Source organism: Crocodylus siamensis, chromosome 1, assembly GCF_052110815.1.
Source record: "Crocodylus siamensis isolate JL-2025a chromosome 1, ASM5211081v1, whole genome shotgun sequence".
In the NCBI taxonomy this organism is placed as follows: domain Eukaryota; kingdom Metazoa; phylum Chordata; order Crocodylia; family Crocodylidae; genus Crocodylus; species Crocodylus siamensis.
This window is the reverse complement of record NC_143395.1, coordinates 171,340,399-171,365,133: the sequence shown is the minus strand read 5'-3', so window position 1 is coordinate 171,365,133 and position 24,735 is coordinate 171,340,399. Positions and strand designations below refer to the sequence as shown.

The following is a 24,735-nucleotide window of genomic DNA, read 5'->3' as shown; positions in this document are numbered from 1 at the left end:
TGTGACTTGCCACTAGAGGCCTGGTAAGCAGGAAGGTCCCTTCCAGCCCTACTTCTCTGTGATTCTTCTCTGCTCCCCAGGCCTTGGCAGGAGAGGGCATAGGGTTCAACCATGGTAGCCAGTCCAAGCAGGCTCAACACTGGTGAGGAAAGGTGCCTTGGGTCACTGAGCCTGGACTGGGGGGCTAGAGGCTGGGGAAAACAGAAAAGCCAAGGCTCTAGTACCTGGGCTGCTCCACTAAGCAGCCAGAGGTATAAGGGCCCACAGAACAGGAGGGTGATGGAGAGACCACTGCATCCTGGGATACTGGAGCACTTCACTTTGAGTGGCATATCTGTGGGGAGTGGCTACATGTTAATAGAACAGGAGTTGGGTTGTGCATATCAGAGATAATCCTGCCCTGGAGTGGCATCATGGAGTGGCATCATAGTGCCTAATTGCATGGAAACATGTTAAAGCTGCAAACTCCTCTAAACATGCCCTTCATTTCATTTCTATGCTGATGGTATTACATGTTATGAAAAAAGGGCAAAAGTCCTCCTAAGTCTGGCTGACACATTAGGCTTAAGGCCCTCTCTACATTGAAATGAAGGGGTTTCACTTCAATGTAGAGAGGGTCTTCAATTAACTGGTTAATTGTACAATTACCTTAAGAACAGTGACATGTGCAAAGTAGCTATCACGCCATAGAAAGCTCCAACCAAGTATAAAATTAAACTTCAAAAATGTGTACTAACTTTATAGCTAGTTGTTATCCAGCTTTAATTAGGATGAGTAACAGGGTCTTCCCTGTGGCAAGCCAGTGGGGAGAGGTGCATCATGCCCAGGCACAGCTGTCAACTCTGGCTTCACGTACCCCCAAGCCTGGGATATTGTGGCAGCCATGATCCCGCAGCACCAGGACTACATCGGGTGCCCCCATGACTGGAAGCCAATCAACTTGAGGGGCTTCCAGCCATGGCAACTTGCCTCTTGCTGCCCCCACACTGGCTCCCCCTGCACTGTCAATAAGGTATGATGGGATCTAATTCGTGGTGTACACAGTCATGCTTCCTTCCATGCCACACACATGTGGATCACACATTAGATCCCATTGTGCCTTTGCCTGCCTGTGTAGAGTGGGTCTAAGACTTACCAGTTTCTGTAGCTAGAAATACATAAGGGAGTGAGACAGCTATCATCATATCCAGCTGCCTTTGACTCTCCACCCTAAGGGACCAGGTACCTATTTACCATTGGTTCATCCGGGTGTGTCATTCAGTATGAATTTGGAGCTCTACTTGCATTTGTGCCTTTGGAGTCTTAGATAAATGTTTTAACTGAGCTAGCTCTTAACATTGTATGCTATACTGCTGATAAAATAGACCAATATTTTCAATAAAAATGGGATCCTGTAAAAGTTTAGCATCCCCCTCTAGTGTTGTCAACCTCAGTAAAAAGTAGTCTACCCCATGAGAACCAAAAAACCAAAACTGATCTGGACAGGAGGGAAAACAATAAATTTAGCCTCACTATCCATGGTAAATGACATGCAAAAAACCCCAACAAACAACGAATATAAATTGGTGGGAATGAATTTGATTTTAAAACTACATTTTAACAATCTGGCCAGCAACATTATTTTGCTCTGAAGTTTTATGTTGTTATTGTCTCTTTAAGATCACATATATTTATTTATTCATTCATTTAAACATTAAAAAAGAAAAATTTTGTAACTAAAGTGAACCTACCATGCCAGGAGCATGTGCAGTTGTGCTTCAGTGGAACCTGCACTTATGGCTAGTTGCTATCTGAGGTCACCTATGTTAACAGCTAGAAAAGTCACAGGCCTTGTGAGACTTTGTATCTCCTCCATATTAACTCACACATTAGAAGGTGGCCACCTGTCTAACACATTTCCAGCCACCTGCAGACCTGCCCAGCTGTGTAAGTTGTATTGCAATCAACCTGCTAAGGCAGCCAGAAGGAAAAACAACTGCAAGATTAGGGATTTTAAAAGGCCAAAAAAAAAAGACCCTGACGTAGCTCAGTTATGTTCTGAGCATATGGCCTTTCAGTGGGGCAGTACACAGAGACACCACTCAAGTGAAACGATGGGAGGAACTATACCTCACTATGCCATACTACGTACTGAAATATCCCTCACTCTCCCATTGAGGGGAATAGAAATCAGAAACCTACATTCCCTTCACCCCATCGCAGGGGTCAAACATCTATCGGTCTATATGGAATCTGAGCCCTTCACAGTCTATAATGTATTTATCACAACACTCATATCATCTTACTCTGTTTTAACATAAGGAACATAGGTACAGGGACAGTAAATGATGTACTGAAGCTCATGCAAGTAGTCTGCGGCAAAGCAAGGAATTGAGCTTATGCCTGAGTCCTAAGACAGCACCCTGAGCAGTTTACTATGCTTCTTTCCAGACTTGGAAGAATGTAAACACTCCCTGAGCTCAGCCCCTTTACTGGAGTATCATTTTACCTCAACTCCCCTCTGAACTACCATCAATGCCAAGTTAATCTTGGAAGGAACATTTTTGTTAAGACTTGAAAGAGTGAAATGACATTATTAGTGCATTAGGGACAGTTGTCTGAATGGTATTTTTTTTCTTTTGTAATCAGCAGTTACCTATTATAAAGGACAAAAGAAGTGAAAGTAGAATTCCTTGGTTAATAGCTTCTCATAGATGCATTTCCTAGGAGCAAAGGCTCTATATAGAGATCTTTATATTATGATAATTTTTTTTAAATTCCCTATGCTGTTGAACATTTCCCATGAAATACAAAGTCATTCCTATTTCCTTCTACATCCTACAGGTCATAATAATTTTTCCCTGTCCATCATGAGGTAGGTCTCTTTTATATTTAAAGTATACACAATTAAAGTGGCATGAGGACAACAAATCAAGCCATGTTATTTTTAGTGTTGGTCAAATTATTCCCTGTGCATAGATTATCTAGCTTATCTAGCCCTTTTTAAGTGTTTTGAATAATTTATGAGTGCACCTTGATTTCTGCTGATAGATTTGAGACTACTTTATACCTTGAACAAACAAATTTCTGCCAATAGTGTTATAAAATCAATAATGAATAAGCCACAATGATTATCAACCTACCACTCATAACTAACCACAGGAGCTTAGCTCAGAAAAGTATAACATGCACACGTTGTCTCTGACAGACGTACATAACAGCAAACACACTACACAAAACATACATATGTATACATACACATTGAGCATATATTGGGCTTGAGAAATGCAACAGTAATACACTGCCCAAGGGTTAAGATGCTTCCTGAGATTATGCTATATTGCCCGCAGCAGAGCCAAACCAAGCTTTCAGCTCTGAGCATTGTGTGTCTCATTTTTAAAAAATTGTGATGAATTATATAATTAACTTCGGGGAATGTATAAACAAATCCCATTGGTTACATTTTGGTATCATGAAAATTTAATTTTTTACCATTGCCTGCCTGTGCCTTCATAGACCATATCATGTTCTCATGACACTGCCAGCAAAGAAATAGGTTCACACAAGAAGCCACAACTTTGAAACCAAGCACAAAGAAGAAAATCTAGCAGCCCAATGAAAAGGTATATCCAAATACAGAAGGGATTCTATTGGCAAAAGGAAGAGCAATGAGCCAGCACCAACAGGTCTCAATAGGGAAGGCATTCTGAAGTCTTCAGTGATCATTATTAACAAGAAATGATTTCAAAGTTTTTCTCTACTCCAAAACCAGACCTCTCCTAAAGTCTGCTGAGCACAGCCCAGGCCCCTAAAAAACATCCTACCCAGCAGAGCTCTCTCTGATAGATGAAGAGATACTACAGCTTCCAACTGCAATTGGAAATCTGTTTCTGCCATTTGCAAAAAAACCCTACAAAACACTAAGCACTCTAGCCCAGTCCACCAAAGTACATGCTTAAATTTAAACACGTAATTAGTTTCACTAAAAACAAGGTAGTTACTTGCTTATTTAAAGTGCCTGATGGGCACAATATTCTGCACCTTACAAAATCATGTCCTAAATGAACTGGGTTTAGAAGAAAGGAGAGAAAAAAAAACATTAAGAACAGTAGAGAATAACTCAGGGCCTTGTTACACACTGCACTTTGAGCTCAAATATCGATAGATGTTCATGCTAGCTCACATCAGGAGCAGTCACACTTTACACCTAAAAGCCTTCTCTGACTGCCATCCACCCACACATCTATGACTTGCCACTATAAGTCAGGTGAGCAGGACCCTGACTAAGAGCTACAGCTGTGAGTTGCCATTGCAGGGCTAGTGAGCCAGGACAGGCTTTTAACCCTGGTCTTGGTAGGGGTTTGTGAGACATGGTTTGGGGGGCTGAGAACATGAAGCTGGGAGGTAGAGAGTTAATGGGATGAGAGCAGGTAATGAAATGGGAAGTGGAAAGGAAATGGGGGTGGAGAAAAGGTGAGGAAATGAGGGAATGGAGCCACTCAAGGATAAAATAAAAAGAAGCAAAAATGAAGAAAAAGAAAAAGCAATAAAGAGGAATTAAATAAGGAACGTTGCATGTTTTAATAAATTGGGATTTGCAACTGGGGGGTACTGACTGTGTATCCAGGGCTAGCTGAGAGGTGGTAACAGTGAGGGAAGGCAATTTTGGGGGAGCTACTGCCCCTGTCCTGGGAAGAAAGCCACAGCTTGTAGAGACCTGATATGGCCTCCCTACTTTGTTCCTCTCCACCCTCACTAGACCCCATTTCTGGAGCCATCTGTGCCCTGTAACCTGGCTAGCTGGCATGTGCTTTGCAGGCTGTTTAGACATGATTGCAACCCTGATGGTGGGAAGGTTGCAGACTGGGGGCAGCAGGGGGAGTTGGCTTGGTGCCAGAACCACCCTTTGGGCAATATAGATCAAAGGGTGGAAAGTTTGTCCACGCAGAAGAAGAGGAGGGTGGGAGAGGGGATACTGCATACCAGGATGCTGGAGAACTGAAATTTGGGCAACTCATCTAAGGGGCATGGCCACACATTAATGGAAAGGAAGTTAAATAACCTGCCCTGGAGTGATGTAACTTTAAGCCACCTAATGTGTGCCTAAACTTAGTTTCAGATATTAATGTGTGGACCATCCAGGGTTTAAGAGCTCTGGGAACCACCTTAAATTAATATGTAACAGGGCTTTCAGTGGCAACAAAATGAGAAAAAATGGATATATGTAAACTACCTTTCAGCTTTCAGGCTATAATGCAGTTCTATTGCCCTTGAAGTTAATCAGTAAGTTTGTTTACACACACACACACACACACACACACACACAGAGTCTTACCCACACATAGTGTGTAAGTAATGGTGTACATATGTAAATACTTTATAAACAAACACTATACACCCTCCATAAGCTGTTTACACACATAGATAGATATAATATCAATATTTTTTCCAGGTTGACAGAAGGTATAATTTTTTTTTTTTACTATATGTGCCTTAAAACTAATAGTAACATTTACCTGTGAGCCTACTAGTGTCTGCAAACTCAGCTCTGATGATGGGTACATTGGGACCATCCTCTTCATATGCTTTCAGAATGTACTTCTCAATTACACCTCTGACCCCCGCAGGTTTGTCCCAGGTCACCTCAATGCTGTAACCATTTATGCTGTGAACTCTTGAGGGAGTTGGCACATTTTGTGGGACTGTGGAAGGATAAAATAGAAAATAGAGAAAATGGCAGTTCTGAGAAGACTATTGCCCCTATTCTTCACTTTTAATGGCTGCAGTAAATCAGACTCAGCCATTAGCATAAATACAATTTATTAGAGTTGTAACTTTTCAGCATTGATTTAATATGACTGCACATCTTGAGCCATTCAGTTTAAGCTATATTTCAAAACCATCAAAACTCCATCTACATAACATTCTTACTTGTCTGGTTCAGATTTTCCCAAAACATTTAACATTTCAAGTGTGTTTAAACATCACCCATAAAAAGAAGAGGTGGATTGTTTGCACCTAACAAGTTCAGGCAATCTAATAACGTAACTGAACAAAGCAAAATAATTAGCCTTGTTTTAGACAGGGGTTTTACAATTTTATCTCTTGGTTACATTGGCCACTAAATAACACAAATGTGTTCATGGTGTCATTACATATAATTTGATATCTAAAATTCAAGCATTTCAAACTATTTGAAGTATTTGTCAATAGATTAGCAACTCCATAAAAAGCATCTGAAGGAAAACTATGCTTTCCACAGCCTTTCACAGAAGCCTTTGGTTTTGATCACTTCAGATGATAAAAAGGGAATAAAAAGAAAATGAAGATGTTTAAAAGAATTGGAAAGCCATGATCATATACACATAGAGCCCCTAATAAAAAAAAAATCATCCCATTTTCCCATAACCTTTAACTATTTATTAGATATTGCTATACCAAGTAAAGGTCTAGCCAGTAACAACTTCATCACAGATGACTGCACAAGGGATGCAGAGGAAAGGCCCAAGGAACACTATGGCAGGATGATGGATGATGAGTTTGCTGTAAATGCATGTGGACTCCTGAGCCCTGTTGATGAAGATCACTTCGGTTTCCCTTACATCAAATATCATCTCTTTTTTTTAACTTTATTATTTGGACTCATTAAATAAATGCAGCCCTTTGTGAAGGGAAAGGCACTAGAATGCTAAGTGTAAAATTGTTCGAGTAAATATGGTTCCTGTGAAAAGTAACCATTTAATACTCCAGGAATGCTTCAGGTTACTACAGTAATATATTGATTTTATTAGTTCTGAAATGTAGCACAGGGCAAGGTAAGATACTATATAGCAGATGGTCTTCTCATAAGGGACACAACAAAACTGACTCAAAAATAATTAAATAGTGCAATTATTCTCCAACCCTTGGGAGTATGTAGCTGCTCAGTGTTGTGGTCAGACTGTAAATATAAATTTATGGTATAACTTACTGTGGTCAGATAATTAGTATAAAAATATGATTATATTTGCTGTCTTTTGGATGGCAGATAAGCTGGTGACAATAAGCGGTATAAGCAATATATTTGCAAGTCAGATATGTATTCTTGTGGACATGTTCAAAGTGGTTTTGCAATAACAAAGTTTCTCTTTTCTTTCTTTTCTTTTTTTTTAAAGAAGAAAGTCATAGTGTAATTGGGGAGATCCTAGGGGAAAAGGCTTCTTGAATAAATATCTTGCAGCCAAAGAATTCACTCCATGACTGGAATGGTATTTGGATTCAATACATAGTGACAGACGTAGATGGACAAGCTACTTCACATTGAGCATATCTACACCAGATGTTTACTGTGGAGTTAACTAATTAGCTTTGCAGTAAATGTCTCATGTCTACACATGCAGTGCTATTAGGTTGGGGGAACTAAAAAACTCCAGCAAAGAGTAGTATTTGTAAATACAGGTGCTATCCTGCTGCAAACTTTTTTTATTCCACAGCAACATGTGTAAGCCTCCAGGGCTGGCTGGGGCATGAAGGTGCTTCAGTGTGGGAGCTGCTTGCCAGCTAGTCCTGCACTGGAGCTCCCTCATACCCCAGCCAGCCCCTCTGCAACACATTGAGTCAGGTTAGAGCAGCCCCAGGCTGGCAGGCTGCCCCCGCAGGCCTCCTGCCAGCCAGGGCTGCTCCAACCCAGCTCGCCTGCTGCAGTCCCGGGTGCATATTCAAACAGTGTGCCCAGGAGAAATAAATTCATTGTGATATACACTGGAGTTTATTGCTTTGACTTAATTGCACATGTAGATGCGCACACTGTGAAGTATCTTTAGAAAGTCACTTGTACAGCAAGATATAAAAAAAACACAGAACATAGAAGATAAGGTACTCCAAACTGTCTTTGCAAAACAGTAAAAAGTTAATTTTCTGGCTGGACAAATATGTGTGAAGATAAATATGCAACCACATACTACATTCCTGCTTGGTAACACTTTTCATGAATTGTCTAGCCTTTCATTTTAACAATTAGTAGATGCCTAATTTCTAGCAGACTTGTGAAATTTGACTGGAAGTTTCAGTCTGCATATATCAGCATAGATTGGTTATGTAGCTGATATGCATATATGTGCATGCAATACAACCCTTTCAAATTCCTTGCCTTCATACAGTTATACATAATCTAAAAATACCACCTGGAAATAGATTGAGAAAAAGTGACTACTTGCTCATTTTATAGCTATAACATAATACTGGTATGGTATTCATCCAAAACATCAAGAATTTTTGGTTCCCATTAAAAATATTGCACAATTCATATTCTTCAAACAGAATTCTTATGGTGGGATTTTCTTTGGCCTAACATAAGATAATGAAAAATAGAAATATACAAATCTAAAAACCAAGTTACCTGATTCTCTTGTGCGACCACGACTCCAAGCACTAGACACTGATCCAACCTCATTTGAGGCAACCACTCTGTATAGGTATTCTTCAAGGGTGTGACGGGGAGAGGGGGAGCAGGCAAGAGAGAGAGAGAGACAGACAGACAGACTGAACATGAGAACACATTAATGCAGAATGAAATAAAAATGTACTATTTCATTTAAGGAACCAACGAGTTACCCGTAAATGGTTGTAGACCACTCTCATAAACACTCTGCTCTTTTCCTCGGTACACTAGGATGGAGTCATTTCCCCTGCAGTTAACAACACTGTCAGTTGATAGGCATCCATCCAGATTGACTCTGACAGCACTGCTGGACACAGATGCCAAGTTAACGACAGCACCTCGTGTAAATTTAACATCCTTCATGCAACCACCGAAACCTAGCAAATAGTAAGGGATTAGTATCACATAAAGGGCTTCAGTCATTAATTAAGAATCATTTTTGTTCCTTGCAATGCCACATTTTCTGTGATAAGAAGAATTCGGTGTAAATGTTAACTTTCAATTTATGTTGGAGAAATGATCCCCTCCCCCCTTCTTTTTACATGCTAAAATGGACAGGACTCCCTAATGTTTCATTGTTTAATTCCAATTGTAGTGATTACTTGATTCCTACCTGGATTATTAAGCATTCCATCATGCAGGAAAAAAACTTTTGTTTTGTCTCATATGTCCCTATGTTCAAAAACATTATGATAAAATAAGTGCCTAAAATTTATGTTGAGATTGGGGGGTCCAGCCCCCTGCAATTCCCTGCTCATTTTTACTTTCTCAATGCACCCACAATTCCTTGAGCTACAGAAGGTTTAGGGATAGCAAATGTACTAAAGAATCTAGAAAGCAAAAGCATAACAGATATTATTTTAACTGGAATATACATTATACTGTATTTGAAAACATATTATAGAACTATAACATCAGGATTTTAAGTGGCTTGAATATTAGAAATATTTCTCATTACCTACATTATTAATGTTGATATTCACATAAAAGGCATTATGGGAGCCATACAATTTTCTATGATTTAATATACAAAGAAAATGCACCTCAGCAATGCAAAATAGTATTGTAATCTGCATATGATACAATGATGAGTGATTATATTATAGTAAAGACTATAGACCCAGATCCACAAAAGAACCTATTCTGCCTGTGTCCCAGAAAACTATCCACAAATTCTCTACCCAACCTGAAAATCCATAGGCACTCACATTTTTACCAGTAAAGTTTACATGGAGGCTAGATCCTATCCTACATATTAGGCATGTAAGTGGATTTATTCTACCTGCCCCAAGTTGCTTAAAAAACATTTAAAGTAAAAGGAGTATGGGTACTTCTCCTAATTGTCGATTTTCGTGATGAACAGGAAAAGAAAGAAGAACGAGGAGAAGAAGAAGGAGAAATAGAAGCAGCAGCAGCAGCAGCTTATGTCACCATACTCATACGTTGGAAGCATGGGGACCAGGAAACCAGCAACAGGTACAATGGTCAATATCAGAAAGACCTTGGACACCCAAAGGAAGGCCATAGGGGCATTCATAGGTGATGTGATCAGCTGTCTGAGTTTGATCATCACAGCTGCAACCAATGTTGTTGGAGAGGCCTGAAGAGTGCATGCTCTATTTAGACCATCCAGCTCCTGTTCCGAGATGGTTAAGAACAGTCCAGGTCCTGAGAGGCAGCTTCCAGCCTTAAGGGTGGAAGCTGATGTTGGGAATTAAGTTCTTTAGCTGTAGGTCTTGTACAGCATGTTGGCTGCTCCAGTGGTGTGAGGTCCATGCTATAAGTGACATGCCATGTGCCGATTCAGTGAGCTTATTGGCCTGAGTGGGGAATGGGTTCTGAGACTTCAGGTGGTAGTTGGTTTTCTGGCTTGCAGCTACTAGGCTGGAGTGCAAAGAAAAGTTTGAATCTTGGGCTTTGAGGCCTAGTGCCAGGGTAAAAGCATGTATCTGGATGTTGGAGGGGGGAGCGAGGGATGCCTGAGAGTAAGCAGTCAATTGGAGTTGGCGTAAGGCATCCAGTAATGGTCCTCATGACGCTGTTGAAGCTGGAATCCAGTAACTTAGTATGCATGTTCCAGCCACATACTGGTACACAGTACTGAGAAGGAGCATTCACAAGTGGCAAAATGGAGGTGCAAACTGTTTGGAAACTTGCACCCCAGGTAGTTCCAGCAAGGTGACAGATAAGAGCTCCTCTGCTATTAACCTTACCTTGGTCCCCTTCAAGATGCTGGCAGTAGGTAAGGGTCCAGTCCAACTTGACTCCTAGATACATGATGATGTGACTATATTCAAGTGCCCAGACTCCAATCTTGACTTTTCCTTCTTTCTTTGCTTGGTTATTTAGGTGGAAGGCTGTTGGACTGTTTTAACAAGGCTGAGCCAAAGACAACATTTATGGAAGTAATTGCCAAGGGTGCTCATGTCTGATGTCAAAGTGGATAAAATGGCTTCCCATTGGTTGGTTGACTTGGTAAGAGCCAGGTTATTGGTATAGCCATACTTCTTGGACTGAGTATCAGGTAGGACAACAATGTACACATTGAAAAGCAATGGAGAAAAGTACTGAGCCTTTCAGGACACCATTCTTGAGACTTCTAGGGTGGCTTTCCTGTCCATCAATGGGCTTTAGAGTGAAACTGCAGTTCTGAAACATTCTGCAAATTGCCTGTCAGGAATGACAGGGAGAGTGGCGGGGTGAGGGTGGAGTACTGCCACCCATCATCCCATGCCACCATTGCCTTCCAGGAGCAAGGGGGAGGAAAGGGGCAGAAGCTTTCCCTGCCATTCCCTCCATTCCCCTCTGCCAGCACCCCATGCCACTGCTGCCTTCCTTACTATATAAGAATAATATAAGAATAATAATAAGCCCTTTATTATATAGGAATTCTGTTCTTTTATTGTAAACCACCCTGAGCCTCTGTTGGGAAGGGTGGCATATAAATAGAATAAATAAGTGCATACATACATAACTACCTTTAAAATAATCCAGTTGCAAGAGCACTCATCTAGGAAGTAGAAGACTGCAGTTCAGTGCTATCTTCAACTGCTGGGGTTCCAAATAATTGCTCTTACCTCTCTAGAGCATACCCTAACCACAAAGTTATAAGGCTAGGCTGGGGGCGGACATAATAGTGGATCCAGCTGGCAGACGAACTCCATTTCTCAGCAGCCCCTGCCTGCATGGAGCTGGTCTCCATGGAGCCCCCAGCTGCAGCTGCACTGTAACAGCAAGGCTGGGGTTGCCATGGAGACCAGCCCTAGACATACTGCCAGGCTGCATGGCAGGGCAGGGTAGGAGGCTGTTCTAGAGCCACGGGGATTTTGCAGCGGGGGCAGCTTGGTTGGGGCCAGGGCAGAGCTGCAATCTGCATGCTCTAGGCAGAGATACGCAGGCAGCAGATTGTGGCTCTGCCCTGGCTCGGACAATGCTGTCACCATTGCAAGGACCCAGGGCAGAGTCACGATCCACTGCCTGCGCACCCCTTTCCAGAGCATGCAGGCTACAGATTGTGGCTCTCCCCTGGCCCTGACCAAGCTGCTGCTATTACAAGATCCCAGTGGCTCCAGAGCAGTCCCTTGCCCTGCCCTGCCCTGCTCTGCCATGTGACCTGCCAGTGAGGCTGGGGCCAGTCTTCATTGCAACGCAAGCCATATGCTATTACAGTGCAGCTGTGATTTGAGGTCTCCATGGAAACCAGCCCCAGCCATGCAGGCAGGGCCTGCTGAGAAATGGTGTCCACTACTGGGTGAATCTGGCCCATGGGCCAGACTCTGCCTGGCCCTGGAGTAGGCTGACATGGGGTCTTTCTCCCCCAACCCTCCCATTGAAGCTTTGCCATGTGCAAGGATGAATACAAGATTCGTGGTTGACAGATTCATGAGGGCAATAACTTTAGAGAGAGCAGTCCTAGGTTCTGGCTACCATTTATGCAAAACTGCCAAAACTTACATCTCCCACCATATACCCCCTACCCACTCCTGCTTTATGAGAATACATAATTTTCCTATACCTAGTGCGTGTGCCTAACACACTGTGCAGTTATGCTCCTTTCTAGTTTTATTTCCTTTCTGCTTAATGCTGCTCAACATGATCATCATTTTATTGGCTCACACTGAAAAAAATTAAAAGGCTTCATCTGAGAACTGAATAAGGTTAGATATAAGTTTACAATATGCATTTAAGTTAAAAAATTTAAATGTGGGTGCCAAAAGTTGCTCATATGTATACATCTAGAAACCTAAGGAAATGGCTTTATTACTGAGCATCTGTGATTCCCAGCTGAGGTTAGTGAGAGCTTTAACATATATACTTTAGACACCAACTTTTGGCCCTAGAATTCATAGATCCCTATCCTGAAGGCAGTGTGTGTGTATCAGCTCTGGAGCTGTGCCATCTAGTGCAGCTGGTAACATGCACTATTAACAGGATACAAAGAATATTTTGGTTTGGTTTGCCGCCACCTTTCCTGCCCCCTCCCCCAAATATGAACAATCTAAGAATTGCAGTGCTTTTGATTGATTTTAAGCCTCCTACAGCTGTGAATGTAAAAACTAATCAGATTTATTTGACTACCTATATTCAATATCAACACATGTATTGAAACCATCTGTAAAGTTCAAGTGCTAAATACCAACACTGAAAACTTCATTATTAATGTACTAATTGTCATTTGTTTACCAATATCCAAAAAGAAACTGTGAACAGCAAGAGCTTCATAACAGGACTCATAAACCAAAAGGAGGCCAAATATCACAGGGTCAAGTTTATGACCATACTGCAGACATTTTTCATTTAGCTGATCTTTGGCTGGGGACCATGAACAGCAAGATATAAAATATAACAACTCTGTGCTGTTCTGTTTACAATGGCAATTATTTCTGTTCCAGAATTGGAGGAATTCAGAAGTTGGTTAAACACACCCTTGTCTCCACTCTTCATGGCCCTGTGCCAATCACAGCTGGTCAACCCAGAACATCTGACATTCAGGATTTTGCATTCAATGAAAACTCTGCTTTCTTCAGCATTGCTGGGAAAGGATTAATCAGCTCGCAGCAGTCACTACATGTAACAGCATCCTGCTCTATGATAGCATGCCAGTGATTTAATGCATCTGTCTTGCATTTCATTGGCTGAGCATATTGTCACTCCAGATCCTGGAGGGGACTTTTGTCAGTGGAGTCTTGTGAAAAATCAGTCTAAGCTGGTTTTCTCCTAAAGGCATTTCTTACACTTCTGCATGTACATCCTACAAGTAAATGTTTATTACTTCTCTGATTCAGCTCTTTTGATTATAACTGCTTAAGTTGATATCACTAGAGTTGGGGAATTTTAACGATCTAAAGAAATGGGAGTGGTCATCTACAAATCATATACCATGTTTTCTAATACCTATAATATTTAAATCAAAAGTTTATTTTCATATAAGACAAAGATCAAATCTACATTTAGTTCCTACATGGGTGGAACAGTTTTCCTACCCAGAATATTGTGAGATAGATAATATGGTTTTCTGGATAATACAAGAGTTGGTGTGGAAGAGAAATTATATATAGCTCCTTCCTCTTTAAGTGTCCAGCTTACAAAAAGGGTACAGACAGACCAATCTCAATCAAATCTAACACTGCCAACTAGGAGCAAATGATATGTCAGTCAAGAGGCTGTCATTTCAGACAGACTGGGTTAGACAAAATCTAAGATCCATGGCACATATTCACTTAATGGCATGATGGGATCTGTTCCCTGATCCCAAAATTTGTGCCTCCTGCCATGCCAGACATTCACAGCAGGACATAAAATTTTGGGACTGAAGATCAGGTCCCAGTTGTGCCATTACTGTGTGGTGGGAAACCTTAAAAAAGACAAACCAAGACCACAAATAATGATTTAAAGCATCAATCTTATTCTTCCCACAAGAGCATGTTCTGTTCAGTCTGACACCACCTACCCGAGACAACTGCAAATTTTATTCAAAAGAATCTCAACCTAGTAATAGCATGTCATTGTTTGTAGTTTTGCAACACAGGCAGATAAGTTCCTGGGTCAAAAGAGTGTTAAATTAAACTTTAAAAAGGGGAAGTTTAAGAGACAGTCTCACTGCATATCTGTTTGACTCAGAGTGAAGGCACCCATTTATGGAAAAAATGGTACCAGTTCTTAGAACACAGAAGTTTTCTTTGAAGTTACTTACCTTGCTCTAGCCCCAGGTCTTTATAGGAATCCTCTAATTCAGACGGAATTCCTCCTATGTAGACTGGAGAGTTCACTTCCAGCTGCTGAGCATGGGGCTCTAACACTTGCTCTTTCAATTGATTCATGCTTGCTGAAACCACTGAGCCTTCCTTTTTAACAATTACTTTCTTCCACTTTCCATCACAGTAAGACAGCCCTAGCCAGAGATTCACTTGTGTAACAACAACACCAGTTTTTAACAGGAAGCTCAATATTCCACTCTTCAGCTCAGTCTGTATTTTAAAATAAAAAGGAAAGATTTAAACAAGAACTGCAGACAGAGAAGAGAAAAAGGTCAACATGTCTCAGATGTTTAAAGAAATTCATTCATTTTTTCCTTCAGGTAGTTGGACTGCATACTAGTGAGCAGAGGATATAGCAACTCTAGTAAATAAATTCATATCTTCTAATGACACAATATGATGTGTATCAAGGTATTTCTTGGGGGGGGGGGAGTTCCCTCTCAACATATCCAGGACTTCAGCATCAACACTAGTATAACCAAATGAAGAGGAAAAAAGACAACTTAAACTATTACAGTTTCTGTTTGACTTTTTTTTTGAAAATGAGAAAACACCAGTTCTTCTATCAATTTAATTTTTTGGAAGAATGTGACAAGACAATGAGGAAATGAAGTGTCAGAGCTGATTAAGTTCTCTTTAATTGGCTGGCGAACTCAATTCCAAATTTCTACATTATATATTGATTCCATATTTCATCCTTATTGTTGTAAATCTAAGTAAGATAATTGTTTCTGTATGTGCTGTTTGAGATTAACATGTCAATTTTCTAATAGGAATACATTTTTCCTAAATTTTCGTTGTGGAAGTAAATTTTCCATATGCTTTGCAGACAAATTCTTTATCCTAATTGGCAGGGACATACCGACTAGTATTTTTCAGATTCCAAATTGGTTAGTACAGAATACTGGAAATTTTAAGTAAGGAAGTTGGGGAAAAAAATTGGATAAGCTCACAGAAAAGACATTTCAGGTTCCATGCCAAAATCTTATTAAGTGAAATAAGAATGATAAATTAAATATAAATTTTTAGCATCCTTATTGACAAGCTGACATTATACTTTTTCAGACACTGAGAATGCCAATGATACCACATTACAATATTTATATTTGGATTGTATTTTAGTAACAGTAGCCCCAGACATACAGGGGACTGCTACCTTGGTTCTTCAAGATGTTGTCATCACTGTGGATCCCACCAGAGGCTACACATTCACCAAAAAGTCTTACTTTGTGGGGGAAGGGGGTTACAGTTAAGCCTTTGGGTCCACAGATTTTCCTCAGTCCTCTCACAATAGAAAGTCTTTGGCAGCTATGGACTCTAAAATGTAGGGTGAAAATCAGATCAATGGATCCACAGTAACAACAGCAGCTTGAAAAACCTGAACTCTGGTAGGATAAGTCACCATTCTTATTTTGCGCATGCATCTATGTGAATCAAGCTCTAGGTGACTGGCAAGCAACATCCTCTAAGGATAGTGAAGATAAAGAGTTTTAGCTACATCAGCTGAATATCAGTGGTCTCCCAAATCTGACATCTGTCCTAACATCCAAGTCCAGCATACAGTGCTTGACAAAAGGTCAGTGGATTACTCCATGCTGCCACTATATATTCTTGGAGCAGGAATGCTGTTTGTGCTCTAGCACAAAGATATCCATGTCAATATGCTTTGTGAAGAGATGGTCTGTCTTGTAGAATGCCCACCAGTGACTAGACATAAACAGGAAGGCAGTTTGAACTGTTTAGTCCTCCCAAAGGAGTAGAACAAATTCCTGGGTATATCAAATATGTGCAATTTCTTTTCTCCTGTAGCTGTGGGTGGTGTCACAGGATCAGGGAGATGACCTGTGACTGATAGGGAATTAAGGAGCTGCCAATCACCAGAGGCAGCTCAGGTGTGGGTTGCCACAGCAACCAGATGGGTCAGGTGACTGGAAGGGGGCAGGGCCAGGCCCTTTATAACAGCTTAGGCCTGGGCCCAGTGGCAGTACCCTTCTGACTGCTGCAGGAGCTGGAGCTCTGCGGCAGAGCTGAGCAGCCTGGGCTGGGGGTTGCAGCCTTACCTTGCAGACCGGCTGCAATGATGCTGGGGATGAGAACACCATGAATGGAGGTATGGTTGTGAGCCCTAGAGGGGCTTGGAGTTTATGTTATGAGCAGGAGGCTCTGTGTTTATGTTGAAGCCAGGTGGCTTGCATTTTGGTTACAGTTACACCGGAGGACTGGGTGAGGCTGTAGGGGAGTGAGGAGGCCTCAGGGGGGCTCCCCAGTAGCTTGGGGTTCCTGGTGCCCAGTAGGGGCACGGTGCCAGTAGGGCACTATTGTTTGCGCCGGAGAGGCGCAGCATTGCTCCAGAGAGGTAGTTTGTGGGGCTTCAGACCCCAGCCTGTAAGGGCGGTGTTTTTGCCCAGTGGGGCAAAGGACCCAGAGAAGGGTCAAGGGGCCACCGGAGCTGCAAGCGTGAGAAGCGCGGGATAGGCCCAGAAAGAGGGCAACAGCCGCGGAGAGCGTGGCAGAAACCTGAGAGGCACAGCACAGGCCCGGAGAGGGGCGGGGAAGCCCAGAGGTGGGCTATAGGCCCCAGCGTGGGGTGATGGGCTGAGGTGTGGCACGGTTACGGGCAAGGCCCCAGAAGGGGCTGAGTACGGGGGCTGTGAGAGACCCTGGGAGTGAGAAGGGGTGCCGAGGAGCCCTAAGAACACACAAAGGGCTGGGATCTAGTATCATGGCCCTAGTGAGAGTACCATCGGCGAGGCTTGGGCTGCGGTGCAGGGGAGGTACAGGAGCCACAGACAGCGCCCCCTGCCATCGGGGCGTGTACAAATGGGCAGCTTCCCGCTAAGTTTCATCATTCGTTACTTATAAACAAGATCAAGTCGTGGCAGGTGAGACTAGGCGGGTGGTGTACCCATTGCAGGAGTCCGGAGTTGCATGCGTGGAGAGACTCCAAAAATGAGACTCCTGTCACATGGCCCTGGGAAGAAAACGGGCAGTTTGATCAGATTAGATAAAATCTTGTTCACTTAGAAATGAATTTCAGATGCACCCTTTGTACTGCATCTGATGACTATTCTGATGACTATTCTGCAGTTGCTCGGGGATGTAGGCGGGGGCAGTTAGGAAGGCCAAGGCAGAGATGGAATTAGGACTAGCTTCTCAGATTAAGGACAATAAGAAGTCCTTTTTAAAATACACAGGGGGCAAAAAGAAGGTCCTGGGTAACGTGGGGCCCTTGCAGGCCACGTTGGGAAATTTGGTCATCATACCAGACAACAAAGCTAACATGTTTAATGATTTCTTTGCCTCCGTCTTCCTAAGTAGGGACCAGAACAGCCACCTCCCTGCTGGGCCCCCCTCAGGCCCCAGGCGAGGCACACCTGGGCCAAAGGTTAGCGAGGAACTAGTTAGGGAGCTTCTGGAGGGGCTGGACATATTCAAGTCAGCCAGCCCGGATGATCTCCACCCTAGAGTCCTAAAGGAACTGGCCGAGGTCATCGCAGGACCCCTGGCACGGCTTTATGAGCACTCGTGGTGCTGTGGTGTGGTGCCAGAGGACTGGAAGAGGGCCAGTGTGGTTCCATCTTCAAAAAGGGGAGGAAGGAGGACCCAGGAAACTATAGGCCAGTTAGTCTTACCTTGATCCTAGGCAAGCTGTTTGAGAAAATTATGCTGGCACACATCTATGAGGGGCCAGCAGCGGACTGCATGCTTAGGGGCAACCAACATGGGTTCATCAGTGGCAGGTCCTGTCAGACCAACCTGGTGGCCTTCTATGATCAGATTACCAGATCATTAGATGCAGGGGTAGCAGTGGACACAGTCTTCCTGGACTTCCAGAAGGCTTTCAACACTGTCTCTCACCCCGTTCTCATTAAGAAACTGGGGGGCTGTGGTGTAGACACCCACACAGTCAAATGGGTCGCCAACTGGCTGGAGGGCCGCACCCAGAGGGTGGTAGTGAATGGGTCCTTCTCAACTTGGAGGGACGTGGGCAGTGGGGTTCTGCAGGGCTCGGTCCTCGGGCCCGCACTGTTCAACATCTTCATCAGTGATTTGGATGAGGGGGTAAAAAGCACCCTGTTCAAATTTGCTGATGACACTAAGATGTGGGGGGATGTGGGCATGCTAGAAGGAAGCATCAGGCTACAATCAGACCTAGACAGGTTACAAGGGTGGGCGGATGAGAATAGGATGGGATTCAACACAGATAAGTGCAAGGTGATGCACCTGGGGATGAACAACCGGCACCATACCTACAGGTTAGGGAACTCCCCTCTTGTCAGCACGGAGGCGGAAAAGGATCTTGGAGTCATCATTGACTCCAGGATGAACATGGGCCGGCAGTGTGGGGAGGCAGTCAGGAAAGCCAACCGTACCTTGTCACGCATCCACAGATGCATCTCAAGCAGGTCCAAAGAGGTGATCCTCTCCCCTCTATGTGGCACTAGTCAGGCCACAGCTGGAGTACTGCGTCCAGTTTTGGGCACTGCACTTCAAGAGGGATGTGGACAGCATCGAGAGGGTCCAGAGAGGAGGGCCACTCACATGATCAGGGGGCAGCAGGGCAGGCCTTATGAGGAGAGGCTACGGGACCTGAACCTTTCAGCCTCCAAAGGAGAAGGCTGAGGGGGGATCTAGTGGCCTGTTATAAACTAGTCAGGGGGGGATCAGCAGGCACTGGGAGAGTCACTATTCCCCCGTGCATTGCCAGGAGTGACCAGGAATAACGGTCACAAGCTGGCAGAGGGCAGGTTTAGGCTAGATATCAGGAAGCGCTACTTCACGGTCAGGGCAGCTAGGATCTGGAACCAACTTCCAAGAGAAGTGGTGCAGGCTCCTACCCTGGGAGTCTTTAAGAGGAGGTTAGATGAACATCTTGCTGGGGTTGTTTGACCCCAGTATTCTTTCCTGCCATGGCAGGGGTCGGACTAGATGATCTACTCAGGTCCCTTCCGACCCGGGAAACTATGAAACTGCTTCAACTGTATAAAGCATTTTATGTGGGCTTCATCATAATTGCCTGAAGCTCACTCACTTTTCTACCCAGTGTAATGGCCTTGAGTGACATCATCTTCAGAATGAGATAGTGTTTAAAGCATTCTGAAAGAATTTCAAAGGGGTGAAGATGGGGGGTGGTCCTCAGGCAAGAGTGGGTTCTTTGCTGGTGGACAATGGGGCATGAAGACATGGTGTATACACAATTGTCCTGGTAGATGTCAAGCTGAGATTCCTGAAAGGTAGACCTTAATAGAGATGAAGGAGAAGCTTCCCTGCTTTGAGTGCAACAAGTAGTCAAGAGACCTCCCTCTGCCTGAAGAAGTGTGTTTGTGCCCGAAAGCTTGGAAAGAACATTTTTTCCAATTATTTAGTTAGCCTAACAAGAGATCTCACATCTACCCAAAGAACCTTGTCTACCTATGTCCTTAGACAAACCCAGCTACAACCTACAACCCTGTAACTCAGAGGTTCCCAATCACCTGGTGACAGTCAGATACTGGGATGTGAAGGATTGACTGCCGGGTTGTGGCGTGAGCCCCCTGCTTGGACCCTCATCTGTCCCCCCCGGCAAACAGCTTCCACTGCCAGTAGTCATGTGCAGGGGTAAAGCTGGGTGGCAGGGCAGCCCCAGGAGGAAGGCAGCTGGCTCTGTGCGCCCCACCCCACTCGTGTGCAGGTCTGCAGTATAAAAAATGTTCAGAACTACTGCTATAAGTAGTCAAGAATTTTTTATATCAAAGCCTAGATAAATATTGGGTTGCCTGTATTAAGAATTCAATTTAGAGAAAACACTTTTGTAATAGATGTTTTCCTGCTATACATCAGGATTTTAAAAGGATATCATGGTACTCATGTAGTCAACCACCATACTATCAGATGAAGTGACATTCACCCTGAATAGAGTATCTGACTATGGTGTACAGAGATCTGATCCAAGTATGTATAATAGGAGTTGGATCAGAGACTGAATCAATATCTGTGGGTAGACCTGCCATTCAACAACAGTCTTGTCTAGTATCGATACCCAAAAAACACAGTCATCCTTATCTTTTTTCATTTTGTAATCAACCTGGAAATCAGAGGGTTCAATAAGAATGAATATCAATATAGGAAGAAAACAGCTGTAACAATCCTGAGCCCTTGCTCTCTCTGGAACAAAAGATTTGGTGTTGACTTCAGAGATGAACAGGTCTGTACCCAAAGCAAGAAGATCAGTTCTTTGATGGACTTTCAGAGTGATCATTTCTGAGTTGCTGCTAACTTCTGAAAAGTGAAAATTTATTGGAGTTATTCCACTTTGGATACACTGGGCACGTCCAAATGAGAGTGCACAGGCAGGAGCACACATTTTTTTTTCTCCTGGTGTCAAAAAAACCCACCATGCTGCTAATTAGCAGTGCAGCAAATGGGTGTGTATGCATGGTGTCTGGTTTGCAGCACCTCAGACAGGTTTGAGATGCCACAAATCATGCATGCATGCTCATCAGGACACAGTGGCCATTATGCCCAGACCTCAGTGGCTTTCAGACAAAGAAGAGATAAGCATGCAGTTCCTTGCTTATGTTAAAATGCATTGTATTCCCCAAAGAGGTCAATGTGACCTATGTGGCATACACTAGTGTTAATGGTTTGATTCAAACTGGCTGACCCAACTCTACTCCCCAGCCATTTGGCATGGAGCGCTTACTCTCAAATTTCTCTACTTGAATTCCAAAGACAAAGGAAAAGGAATCTCAACACCAGGGAGAAGAAATCCATTGCCAATGATATACAGTGGCACATATCCATTTTAAGAGTTCCCTCTTCAGTACTGAAAATGCATTGGGAGAAGATACTGATTTTTGCCAAGTCAAAGTCATACAAAGCCTGCATAGAGCCCACAGCACTCTTTTTCTCCTGCATCCATATTAAAATTCTCTCCTGAGAGAAGGAACATGAATTTTCACTCACCATCTCATAACCCCTGTTTTATGTTCGTGCCATTTTGACTCTTCCAAGAGAAAAAGGGAAAGAGAATATATGTACAGTAGTCATACATCTGCCACATATCATTCTTCAATGAGACTTCAATATTACCTCTTTTTAATGATTGTATTGTTCCACCTATTAGGGTTTCTTTAGAAAGAAAGATGCTGCTGCTTGTAGTAAATAACATATTATAATAAATGGTAATACACAGTGACAGGGGCTACACTTAAAAGAAAAAGGGTCAGGTTTGCAAAGTGTGAAGTAATGATTCAAAGAATACCAAAAGAATGAGTCTGCAAAATGGTACCAAAGCAAATTGCTCGAACTTCTCAGCTTTTTCACCAATGGAAGCTTATCTTGAATCAGCATCCTAACAAAGGCACAACAGCGCATACACAGCATGCTATGCACTTAATTTCTACTCTCTAAAATCTTCTTTTTTTTGTGTAAGTAAATATTCAGGGAAACCACCTGTTATCCTCATTACGTGCATGAACAGCAAGGACCTGGAAAATGCATTTCTCTATGTAACCCTCCACAGCCTTAGGAATATAATGTTACTGAGGTCAGAATGAGGTTAGATGGAAATGTATGATTGGAGCCAGGAAGGATGCTAAAAAAGTATTTAATCATACTTTTTGTGTGCATTAATAACCACCTGACTATACCTAACATGACTAAAACTAAAAATTGAAATTAAAGTGAAAAATTATTTGGTTAGCTTACTTTTTACATTTTGTTTAGCTTGTTTTTGTACTGTTTCCCCTCTGTAGTCAGAAGGTCATTTTTCTCCTCTTTTTACAAGTCTTCCACACAACCAGGGAAGATTTTTTTTTTAAACAGGAAAATATGGCTGTAACCCATAAAAATGATCAGAACCAATCATAGTATCCCAAAATTGCTTGTAATTCCAATGTTAGAAATAACTACATTCCAGTTTACTTGTCAGTCAGAAATTACAACTATCTTAGAATCAATACACAGTGGCTTTGTTACTATTTTCTGGTGTATGACATGAGTTTAAACAATTAAAGATGGAAATAGAAAATTGTTAAATATATATAGAGGAGTTAAAATAACAGCTCAGACTAAATATAATAACTGCCTTATAATGCTAGACAGAGTAAACATTAAGGACAACAAAATAATGTTTTCTTTGATACAAGAAAACATACTTCTCAGTCAAGCACACCTCTATGGCCCCAAACCTTAAATACTTGTCATTATGCATAGCATATTCATGCAAGCTGTACCATTGACCCTGTTATTGTACCCATATACAAGCATTTACAGGACTGGGTCTTAGTTTGTACAGCTTTTAATGCAGTGAGACCACGATCCTGAACCCTAGCAAGTACTACAATAGTAAATATTGGGTTGGTGCAACAGAATAAAATTAGTCTGATTTCTAGCACTGAAATGTAATGCATTTTCAGCATTGTGTCTATTTAAAGCAGGGGTTGGGAGAAAAGCAGACAGATGCAGAGGAACACACAGATTGGGCAAAGCCATCTGTTCTGGATGTAAGTCATGCAAAAGGTAGGATCACAATTAAAGCTGAATGTGAGCAGGGATGGATTATGATCACAGAACAAATTCTGAAAGATTAACAACACGTTGGCCTGAGAAGTTAATAAAAACTGGATACATAAGGAAAAATATACACAGTAGAATCCAGATTTTTCGTATTAGGAGGATTCAGTTTGCCAAATTTAAAAAAAAAAAAACCGCTGCAGCTTTTACCTCAAAAGGCACAGCTTTTGTCTGATCAGGTGAAGTACTGATTTCAAAAGCAGAGCCCTTTGACATAAAGCCTTCAGTAAACAGGTGGTACATCTCCATAGTCCTGCACAGGTGTTTGCTGAGGTGGTATATACACCGGGATACACTGCAAAGCCTCATCTTCGAAGAGGGGTCAAGAACCTGCCCATGAGAAGAATCGAGGCTCTATGGTATTCATGTTATGTATGTCAGAATGGTTCAGTACAAAAAGTGTCAGTCATGTTGATGCTTCCTTCATCTAAAACTAAGAATGTAGGTATGTAATATACCTTTATTTTCACTTTTTGGTCCTGAAATCATATACTTGGTGGGGTCTTTTGTCCCTACATTTTAAAGTGTTGTATTGAACAGGATTTGGAAAAGAGAAAAATAATAATACATTGTTTGAAAACACAAACACACACATGCACAGGGGCCTTTGGATAATGATACTGATTTTAGAAGGAGCATCTCATACAAAATACCAATTGCTGTAACAATTATTTGTAAAAACTGATGTCTAAACATACAGCAAGGTAATCTGGTCCTTCTGTGTTGTAAACAAACAGAAGTAATCCATTCATTCGGTCTGTTTTAAACTGAAATGAGATCTCGAAATCCAGTCCACCATGAAAAATATCTGATTGGAGTTCCAGGAACCCTTGAAAGACAAAAAGTAATCATTTTTTTTCCCCTTTTAAACAAGCAAAATTAGATACTCAAAAGCAAAGAAAGTTATTAAATGGTACATTCATTTGTGAAATTCAGTTAGAAGCAGCTGAGTTGATGTCCAAGGACAGTGTCACTGAGCCTTGTAAGGCCACTTCTTCAGGTGGACCAAAAACCCAAGAAGGAAGCAAAGTGTGGCATGCTTCGCTGCCATGATACAGCTTGATATTTTGTGTTGAATAGCAGAATGTGAGCCTTCCCCCTTTTTCAGATGCAACTGGCACCTGCAAAATAATCCCCAGAAGTCAAGATATGAGCTGCTAAAACAGTTTCACTTTTCACTGATTACAATTCATTTTCTGGGCACCAATTCCCCTTGTGGCAACAGATGGCAATTTTAGTCCAGCTGAAAATAATTTTGCAGTGACATAACTAGGGTGGGGTGACCATGGTAGCAGCCCCGGGCACGGACTGGGAGGAGGTGAGGGCAAAGAACACAGGACAGAAAAATATCAACTGCCTCTGCAAAATCATTGCTGCTCCCATGCGTCTAGCTGTCCTGGGCACCCAAATGCTTTGTTACACCTCTGTAATTGTATACTTATCAACAGGGTCCTTAAAAAAAGTAGAACAACTGAAATATAGGGGATGTGGAAATTTCTGATTGGGAGTATATTTGATTCCTTA

General features: G+C 42.3%; 1 protein-coding gene across 1 annotated transcript in view; it reads right to left on the bottom strand.

Moving 5' to 3' along the window:
- Positions 1–24,735, bottom strand: part of USH2A (usherin) — a 653,616-nt gene that overhangs the window by 379,191 nt on the left and 249,690 nt on the right. Inside the window, exons 25-29 of the mRNA XM_090031530.1 lie at positions 23,910–24,040; positions 14,592–14,865; positions 8,572–8,775; positions 8,357–8,437; positions 5,496–5,681 (exon numbers count right to left, since the gene is read on the bottom strand). Coding sequence (XP_089887656.1) covers positions 5,496–5,681; positions 8,357–8,437; positions 8,572–8,775; positions 14,592–14,865; positions 23,910–24,040 — 876 coding nt within the window. The remainder of the gene's footprint in view (positions 1–5,495; positions 5,682–8,356; positions 8,438–8,571; positions 8,776–14,591; positions 14,866–23,909; positions 24,041–24,735) is intronic.